Raw genomic sequence first — 10,406 nt, 5'->3', positions numbered from 1 at the left:
AGACATGTCACGTGAGATTTAAGTGAAGCTGTCAGCTCTGTAGGACGGGCAATCATAATAAAGCAGTTCATTTTAATTTGTATTCAAGCTGCTCTTCATATTATCGGCCACTAGATGTCACCAAAGAGAGCTGTGTTGAAAAGCTTCGCGTAATGAAGCTTTTTTTAAATACAAGCTTCATTTAGCCATCAGTACTTGGTTTCAATAAGTAGATATTTCAGTTACTGTTACTTTCCTAGCAGCTTGAAGCACTCTGGGCGTCCTCCTTTGATACCAACAAGACATTTTCTCCCAGAGAGCCGCTCCTCACTGGAAATGTTCTCTTTCAGACTGTTCTCTGTAGCCTGGGCAACAGCAGATCAGCAGCTCATGAACACACACATCAGATATATGTCAGAGTTGAACAGGTGGTATCTAATAAAGTGGCTGGTTAGCCTGTACTGTGAACGTCCTAAAACCTGATCCAGAAAAATACCCTCCATATTATAAAAGGGAAAAAAACTGAAATACAAACTAATAAACAAACAAACTGAAATCAAACATTTTCAAGCAATAGAACCTAAAAATACATAAACTAATACAAAACTAAAAATAAATGTAAATATATCTGGTGTTCGTTAATCATGGGAGCAGCCTGCTAAAATACACACTGCCCTGAAAAGGGCAGTGTGGGCATTTATCTAAAATCACTCATCATTTTGCATAACATCTTTGTTAAACTAATTCTACCTTTACTTATGTCAATATTTCAGCACATTTTATTCCCCAATTTCATTTTTCAAGATTGTGAGCACTTCAGGTGAAAGCGTGTCCCTGCCAAAAGAACAACATGGCTCATGGTGGGATCAATAAGTATGTCCAGTGATGATTCTAAAGTATTTTCAATGATTAGAAAGGAGTTTAACACCAACTGTAAAACGAGGTCTTTTCTCACTGAGGATGCTCGTGTTTTTCTTAAGAATAAGGGAGGCTGATAGACCGGAAAACTGAGAACTTGTCTCTTTGTGCAGCAGTGCACAATCTTCAAACTCTAGTAAGCAGTGCAAACATGGTTTAACACAACTGTTTTTAAAAGGGCAGCTAAGGTAATTAATCTAAGGGTTATTCATTTATAGAATGTGTCATTCAAACAAACTAATTTCAAAGGCAAAACATTCACAAGCTTTATTGTGGTGTCAGCATTATTTAAGCCTTAATATGATTACAGATATGGTCAAAACCACCAACCACTCTGTTAGTGGAGAGACATGTTACAGTCAGTATCCCAGAGCCTGTGTTCATCTACCCTGCAACGTCTTCATAGCAGGAGTATCAGGTGGTGCGCTGGTGAATATTGTCCCTACAAAAGCATGTGTCCCCCACAACGAGTGTCGGATCACTTTGCAGCAGCCCAGGTCCTCAATCTGAAAGCCCAGGTGACGGTATCTGTCATCTGTCTCATACAGTGTGTTGTTGGTGTACGGGCCAAAGTACTGAGAAATAAGAAGGGACACAAATATGAGACGGTTATCCAATCAAGACCATCTCCTGAAAAGCAACAATATTCCCTATCTACAGTGTGTGTGTGTGTGTGTGTGTGTGTGTGTGTGTGTCGGGTGGGGAGTTGCAGTTGCACACCACTGTCTGCACATGTTTGTCCTGCCAACATTACAGCTTCCAAACAAACTTTCACCAGTTTTCTTCTGCAGAAATGTACATTTCTCATACACACCCCACTGCCACAATGAATCACCCTTAAATACCAGCCCAGGCACAGTTACTTTGAAGGTTTGTTATGCTGCAGCTGAATGGCTGTGCAACAAGCCAGAAAGCACCAAGGCCAATATCATAAAAACACTGAACAGTTGCTGACAGGCAGAGTCAGAGACATCTTACAGCGAGGCCTGATGATGGGTCGATGAAGTCTGCCCAGAATCCTTCTCTCTGCAGCGCACAGCAGATGTCCCGTGCACCTGCAACAAACTACACAGCAGACACCACAATCATTAATTACTTCATTAATTACTGTAAAATAAATAATAAAGTTTCTTCTCCCCTTCCTCAATGAAATTAAATGTTTATTTTTTAAAAAGTCTGTTTCATTTTCACTTTTTACTACATCTGCTCTCAGACATGAGAAAAGACCAATGAAAATATATTTATTGCACTTGCCTCAGGCCCCAGTGCCCTGCCCTCTCTTTGTTTGGAAGAGGAAATTAGAGGTGTATGGATGTAATGCCAGTCTGTGATTTGTCAGGAGGCAGCTGTGGCACTGCCAACAAGCAGCAGAACTCAAAGGACAGTTTGTGGAGGTGAGCAGTGTGAGGTGGCGACAAACAAAAGCACATGCATCAAGGAGGTCGGCATCAATCGTTTGTTCCCGTGATGTAGGCGGTAAAAGAATTAAGAGAGCCACTGAATGAATCTCCTGTGGACCCTCAGCATTAAGCAGTGTTTGTGAAATGGGGCAAGGAGAAGAAGTCCAGAGAAGCTAGAGACCGTAAGGATGAGGGCCGGGAGAGAATATCAGAGCTAGACTGCTGCAGGTGTTCTTCATCGGGAGCATATCTGTTAATCCAGGAGTCACCTTCATGGTGTGTATAGTGTACATCTCTGCAGACCAGAGATCCAGCTAGGAACGTTTTCACAGAATTCAATCCGTGTCTTCCACCCGAGGGAAGGTCAGTGCTGCCACGTGAGACTGCATGAACAACAGCAACGGTGCTGTGTATGGACCTACAGGGACTCCTCTCTGCCTGAGCTGCAAGCCTCTGCCTTTGTTTTTAGAAAGCAACACTAACTTACATAACTTTACCATCTATGACACAGCATTACATGATGTGATAAATTAGCTTTGGTGAAGCCGGCCTCTCTGCCACTGTGTTTGCTTCACGCATTGTAAGCAAAGCTCTCATATGAAGAGGACATCCTGTGGAGTGATTGATGCAGTTACCCGAACCTGCTCTTAAGGAACAGTTCAAGTCTGCTGCTTGAATCAAGAAGCAGGTTCCACACAAGTATCCTGCAAGAAGTCACACACAGATGGAGTGGGATTCAGTGCAGACACTGAGCAGGAGCAGAGACCTGCAGACGTGCATGTAGCAGCGGAACATGCTGCAGTGATCCGGGCAGCTCAGTCCAATCCAAGGCCATACCATCCGAGGTACGTGGACCACAGTTTCTTCAGACTTGAGCCAAGTGAACATCTGCAAGTCAGTCGGATCCAGGAAACGTGTTGGACAGCCAACTGTATTTTACCACGTATGCAGAATCCCCCCCCTCTTTTTTTGGATGACACAGAGATAATCCCAGTCTATTCTAAAAGTTACCAAACAAACATGCATGTCACATGTGTCACAGTAGGACACACTGGTCCTTTTTCACCTTCAGCTATTGGCCATGAAGACAGCAGTTGAAAAAGCTTCTAAACACCTCTTTCTAACCTCTCATCATTCAGTCTGTAAACACAACAGCTTAAAACCTTTTAAATAAAATCTGATAAACCTTTGTTTGGTGTAGTGGGCGGTAACAGTGTTTTCTAATATGGTGACAGACACGACCCCATACAACGTAATGGAGGAAGCACTGCCCAGAGAGAAAGTCACCTTGGCAGAGGGTTTTTTTCCTTGTGTTTGTAATGTAAGCGTGTGCACACTCACTGTTTCCTGTTTCTCTTTGCTGTTAGAGAAACAGATTTATTACTCAATACATAAACTGATTTTATTGTAGTTTTATTTATTTAATCATCTATATTTTTAAAGTGTCATATTATTGAAATAAATAATTAGAGAATAAGATTACTAGATAAAATATTAATGTCTAATATGAGCTGTTGAAAAGGAAATGACTGAAAATAAAAGCATTAAATACCAGAAGGACTGTCAACAAATGATTAACAGGCACTATTGTCATCAGTTCTTTTTCACATAATCTCTTTTGATATTTTTAGTATTAAAATTAAAAATGTTTTAATGTCTCATTTAAACTTGATATTTTCTGTGATTGCAACAAATTTTTTGCCAAAGTTGATTAAATCAGATGTTTTTTTCCCCATTTGGTGATTATTCAAGCATAACTCGAGACCTCACTCAAGACATGAACCAGTGCTGTGTCTACAGATAATATGGAGCCATGAATCTTAATGTTAAAGTTCTGGTTTGGTGTCATATAAAATACTGACTTTCAAGCTTGTTATAAATGTCCAGATTCTGTTTGTTTAAAACATTCACACAGCAGTTTCTTCTCAGCTTTGTCATTATATTAGTTGTATGAGATGTTACTAATGTTTTTACATTAGTAACATCTCATATAATGCACTGTTTCTGTAGTTCTCCAGAGGCGGACAACTTTTCTAATAAAATCTTCAGCTCATCATCAGCATTTCTTTTATAGACCTCGATTATTTGCAGTGCTTAGCTGTGGTAAAATAACTGGAATAACAGTTACATTTATTTATTCTGAGTCCTTGCTGTGGTAATGCAGGGAGAAACCCTGAGATGTATTATTATAGTGTAAGACATGTAAAACAGCGTAACTGTTCTACAGACAGCATTTAACCTTGTCAAGCATCTGCTCTCTCTCATCTTCCACCTCAGCAGACCATGACGCCATATCGTTCTGTGTCTTCTGGGTAACCGTGACAACCATCATACCACAGGATGGAGCTTCAGGAAACATTGACTGGAAATCTGTTTATCATATAGTTAGGAAACACTCGGATTAGACTGTTTCTCATGAGAAATACAAGCAATTTCAAAGTTATGCAAGGCTGAAAAATAATACATGAAGGATGCAGTTACAGCGATGTACCTTTCTTTAAGAGTTCAGGACATGCCTGTGTGGCACACTCTACTCTCGAGTTGTCAAAGTAATGTTCAGCTGTGCTGACTTTGTCAGAGGACGCAGGATCGCCCTTGTTCTAAGAAAGAAACACACACATGTGCACACAGCTGTCAGAAACGCAAATGTCACCATTCTCAGCATATGAGCAACAACGCCAATGACACAAAACCTGGATACAGTTACAGCTTACATTGTTTTAATGTCTCTTCATTCTAAAATATTCAGACAGATGCTGAAGGTCTGGCTGCATGAATCATATCACACCCACGATGATTGGCTACGTTACAAGTACCATGTACAGGGAAACGTACTTAGCATCTGGCCTTGCTGCTCCTCCTGCACTCCTGCCTGCTGTTTAAGCACTCTGAACAATAGCTGTCTTTACTCTTTACTTTATTTGATATGCTACTTGTTAGCACCACTAAGTGCACACCACACTCCAATGAAAAGTTCATTTTTGACTGATAAAAAATGCATATGATTTTTTTATGGATAATCTATATATACTTCAACATAAAATTCCTCTGACATTTATTGAATTGCATCAGTGTTTCTGAAATTAGTAGCAAGATTAGCATTGGTAGTAATAATAAACATTAAAAAAAAACATTCATAAGGTTCTTATTGGACTTACAGAGAGCTCTCCAACAGACGGGGCTAGAAGCCACTCGTGCTTCTCATAGCAGGATGGAGCAGACAACACATCTGGTAGCATCTTGTCTGTCAGGCTCTTCTGTTGCTCTGTCTCTCCTTCCAGCTGGCAGTCAAAGCCCACATTACCGGGCAGCAGGAAGCGCTGGTCCTGGGGCCCGAACGGCCCCATCATCTCATCAGGCCGTAGCGTCTGCAGTCCTTAAGCACAACATAACAAAGAAAAGTAGCATGCACACAAACAGAGGTTACACAAAGAAATAAGATCTTACACATTTTGGTCAACACCAGTATCACTGCATCACAGTCTAAGGTAACAGCTCAGTTCTACTGTTGCCTTTTAAACTCAGTTTCAACCTTCGTAGATCTCAATTTATTTTGTGCTATTAGGTCTATGCCCAATACCTAACCTATACATAAGATGCATTAGATTAAATTACTGACTAGAAAAATGTGTCTGTTAAAGTTATAGTTAATTAATGTTCAAATGTATAAACTTAAAATAAGGTCATACCTTTAGCAGAGGGAGCACTGGCCAAAGCGGGCTCCTTTAAGCCTGAAGAATCAGCAGCAGTGAAGGCTCTGCCTCCAGCCACACGATACACCAACACATGGAGCCCTGGAAGGTAACTTACCAACCTGCTTCTGCTGCAAAGCACCTGCACCTGCAAACAAACAGTACAACTGTAAATGACAGTCTCTCAGGTACAACAATACACAAAGCAAACTTCAACAATAACAATGCTGAACTCAGACACCTGAAACACCACCAAAGGTCTGAATGGTCAAAGGTTTCCAGCTTCATCACTGACATCTGTCAGTTTGGAAAGGGATACAAAGGATTTGGGACTCTAACACAGTTTTTCCAGGAGTGATCAATGACTCATCGAGGACGTAAAGAAACCCAGAACAACATCGAAAGAACTGCAGGCTTCATTTGCCTCAAGTCACAGTTTCAACAATGAAAAAAGACACTGGGCAAAAGTGACATGAGAGTCCCAAAGGAAAAACCACTGTTGGATAAAAAAGAACACGTCTCACGTTTCTCCATTACACTGGGTGCATTGACGAGGCAAAAGTTTAACCTTTTGGAAGGTTTGAGTCTCATTACATATAGAGAACAGAAAGAACATATCAACAGTCAAACATGGTGGTGGTAGTGTTAATTGACGGACCCATGAATTTTGCTCTTAGCTAAAAAAAACCTAAAGGATTAAGTCCAGCCATAAGTTTGTGCCCTATAGCTCAAGCACACTTGGGTTATGCAGCAGGACAATGACCTGAAAAATTCCCACTCTAATAAATGAATAAAAATAAATAAAAAAACTGAGGTGGCTTAGACAAAGTCGAGATTTAAATCTGATTAAGATGCTGTGGCATGATGTTAAACAGGCCATTCATGCTGGAAAACCCTCAAAAGTTGCCGAGTTAAAATAATTCTGCAAAGTGTCTCAAACATTAATCGCCATTTATTGCAAACACTTGACTGCAGCTCAAGGTGGCCCAACCAGTTATTAGGTTTATTTGAAAACAAACAGAGGTGGTATGGCATCAAACTGAAGCTCCCTACATCACCTCGTTCTCGAGTTATCGCATTCACACACTAGCCCGTCCACCCGGCAGGTTGATGACAATACCCCAATTAAATTTTGTATTTACTCGGGTCATTTAATATTACAACAGATGTTTGTATATAAAACATGTAAATGTGAGAACTATGCAAAAAAGAATGTAAAAATCCAGGAAAAAATATTTCACATCATTGATGTGTAAAAAAAAAGATCCAGTGTTTACAGTGGTGCTCTGTGATGGTGAACTGCAGAGCATTAACATCAGAATAAGATGAGAACATTACAAACTGTTGTTTGACATACTTACACTGGTCATCCTAGCGTGCTTCTGATTATCTGCAGTATCCAGTGAAGTCTCTGTAAGAGTCCAAGACTGTGTCATCAGGAAACATTTCCAAACACATTCATCACAGAAGAAACACTCTACGACTTTAATCCTCTCTCATGTCTGAGGTACTAAGACTGGTGTTTCAGATTAACTGGTGTCACAGATTAACTGGTGACAGTACAAACAAGTGTGTTGTAGACTTACTGACAAACCAGGAAATGTGTCAGACTGTTGTGTCAAGTTAAAAACCAAAAAGCACGTTTTTTAACAAAAAGAAAGAGCGTGTGAGTTCACCTGATGACACTGTCATGCTACAACACAGAACGATGCAGGTAACTGCACTGCTGCTTGTTCAGAATTTCACCCACGTTTAAACGGTTGATGAATGTTGCTGTTCTTGATAAGGAACAGTGATGATTTGGGGATGCTCAGCCTTACAGCTTCATCATACACTTTATATTACGGGCACTCAGAGTGGATGTTAGTCCAGTGAGCCACGCTACACCAGTGTGACAGTCTGACTAGATGAACCTGTGACACAGCTGCACAAAGAGTCATTCTGACCCGGTGTTAGCAGTTTCACCTTCAAAACATTAGACACAGCTGCCAGGGTTTTTATGTGACGCTCCCTTTACGAATAAACTAAGACATACATTTAAAAAAAGGCATAAAATAAAATAAATGACTGGGAACAAATTATTCCAAAGAGATTCAATAATTAACTTTTGGTCTGTTTCCATCCTGCGCTTCACTTCACTTAAATCTCATCTAGTCTTTTTGAATCAGAATACTTAAGGATTACGGAAATTATGTATGAATCATATAAGCCACTCTGAGGTTAAGTACAGTCCTAATCAAAGATGAGGCATGTTTGCATAACCAAGTTGCAGAAGGCTTTCACTTGGGTGGTCTCAGAATCTCATCTCTGCTTTTCACAGATGATGTGGTTCTCTTGGCTTCATCAGGTGAAGGCCTCCAGCTCGCACTGGAACGGTTCGCAGCCGAGTGTGAAGCGGTGGGAATGAGAATTGGCACCTCCAAATCTGAGGCCATGGTCCTCAGCCAGAAAAGGGTGGAGTGCCCACTCCAGGTCAGGGAAGAGTTTAAGTATCTCGTGGTCTTGTTCACAAGTGATGGGAGAAGGGAGCAGGAGATCAACAGATGGATTGGTGCTGCGGCTGCAGGGATGCGGACGTTGTACCGGTCCGTCGTGGTGAAGAGAGAGCTGAGTGTTAAAGCAAAGCGTCCCTACACTCACCGATAGTCACGATCTCGGATACAAACAGCAGAAATGAGCTTCCTCCAAAGGGTGGCTGGCCTCTCCCTTAGTGATAGGGTGAGGAGGTTATATATCTCCGCTGGCCTGGAAACGCCTTGGTGTTCCCCTGGACAAGCTGGAGGAGGTGGTTGGGGAGTGGGAGGTCTGGGCTACTCTGCTTAGGCTGCTGCCCCCACGACTTGGCCCCAGAAGAAGATGGATGGATGGAAATCCACTGAATAGCATAGCTCTGCTACTGATCTGCTCAAATAACTGGATGTAAGATGCAATCGTGATTTGAGAAACACATCCATGTTAACTGTTGACAGCCTGAGACAGCTGATGGTTATTGTGAAAAACAAATCATCATTTTAAATTAAACTTATACCAGGTGATATGGGGAAACAAACATTAATTTATAAATTAAAAAAAGAAATCTAAGAGTTCAAGGCACCGGGATTTTGATTAAGAGAATAAAAAATGTTTTAGTCATTTAAAAATAAAAGTTTGATTCCACTACAGCTACTTCAGAAAGATATTTTTATTATTTGTGACGATGTTTCGTTATACTGAGCAGAAATCTCCCGATGTTAAACGTGGGCGTGTTTCCTAAACCAGCGGCTGACGGAGTGAACAGGTGTGTGCAGGTGAACTCGACACACCGTCGAGCTTTTCAGGTGTGTGTCGTGGGGAAAATGTCAGCTCATGATTTGTTACAGAAACACGGATGTACGAGATCAAGCAGAAACTTTTTATTTCTAAATTAGAATAATCTCATTGTTGTCTGCAGATAATATTGATATGATTGAAATCTGCATTTGCACGAGCTGGAGATGGAGAGAGTCCTTTAATCTCGCCAAACTCCGAGACACATTTGCACATAGAAGCCAACGATCGGTAAAAATGACGAATCCTCGGATGGACCACGGCGAGTAGAATGTGTAAACAAATCTAACCAGTTAGCTCCTGTAGTCAAAGATCGCGCTTGTTTACATCTCTGTAACGTCTGCCCAGTGCAATAGCACGTTTCACACGGTTTATCCTCACAGCGGAATAACAACCAATACATTTTAGTAAGAAACGCCACCCATTGATAAGCTAACAACAAGAGCAGACCATAACTTACATGATGTTAACACGTCCAAACCAGATGACTGCGTTAGTTTGTTCCTATGTATAGTTCCACAAAGTCGTAGAAAAACATTCGTCCTTTGAAAACAGTGTCCAAATGAACGCCGGGTAACTAACACTCCTCGCCTTGACCTCGGGGGGGGGCTTGCTTCTTTTAGTTTCAAAAGAGCTTAGAGGGTCATTACCGCCCTCTACTGGACGGGAGTGTGGATCAGGAACTGGCAATAAAGACCAATCTTTCTGCAGTATTAAACCCGTTCTTATCACAACTTTCAGCATAGACTTGAGACAGTGCCTTTCCTAGCAGGGTTTCTAATGTAACCTTCAGCTCCTCCTATTAGCGCCTTCCTGTCCTGGACACAAGCCCGGCTTTCTAACAGTACATGCTGAACAGATTCCAGTTTTTTGCAGTGGCCACACTATTAGCTGTAGTGTTTTATTAAGACCTGTATGACCTATCCTGAGATGGATAATTGTTATTTCACTATTTTTCTGTAAATCCTATAAACGTCATTTCACTTCTCAAATATCATTGTGTTTGTCTGCTATATGATATATTTAAATGAAATTGCTGATCCAAACAACAAATGAAGAAAAATCATGAAAATTATCAGGGGTGCCCAAACTTTTGTATACCACTGTATGT

General features: G+C 41.0%; 1 protein-coding gene across 1 annotated transcript; it reads right to left on the bottom strand.

Moving 5' to 3' along the window:
• Positions 1 to 111: 111 nt before the first annotated feature.
• Positions 112 to 9,914, bottom strand: mmadhcb (metabolism of cobalamin associated Db). The gene is made up of 8 exons (XM_003456223.5): positions 9,756 to 9,914; positions 7,351 to 7,400; positions 5,987 to 6,137; positions 5,456 to 5,673; positions 4,789 to 4,897; positions 4,537 to 4,667; positions 1,876 to 1,962; positions 112 to 1,472 (listed from the first exon to the last, which is right to left on the bottom strand). Exons 2-8 carry the CDS (start codon positions 7,357 to 7,359, stop codon positions 1,278 to 1,280), a joined length of 900 nt encoding a protein of 299 aa, XP_003456271.1. The 5' UTR covers positions 7,360 to 7,400; positions 9,756 to 9,914; the 3' UTR covers positions 112 to 1,277.
• Positions 9,915 to 10,406: the final 492 nt, after the last annotated feature.

This window comes from Oreochromis niloticus, linkage group LG16 (assembly GCF_001858045.2).
Source record: "Oreochromis niloticus isolate F11D_XX linkage group LG16, O_niloticus_UMD_NMBU, whole genome shotgun sequence".
In the NCBI taxonomy this organism is placed as follows: Eukaryota; Metazoa; Chordata; class Actinopteri; order Cichliformes; family Cichlidae; genus Oreochromis; species Oreochromis niloticus.
The sequence above is the reverse complement of the archived record's forward strand: the minus strand, read 5'-3'. Positions and strand labels throughout refer to the sequence as shown.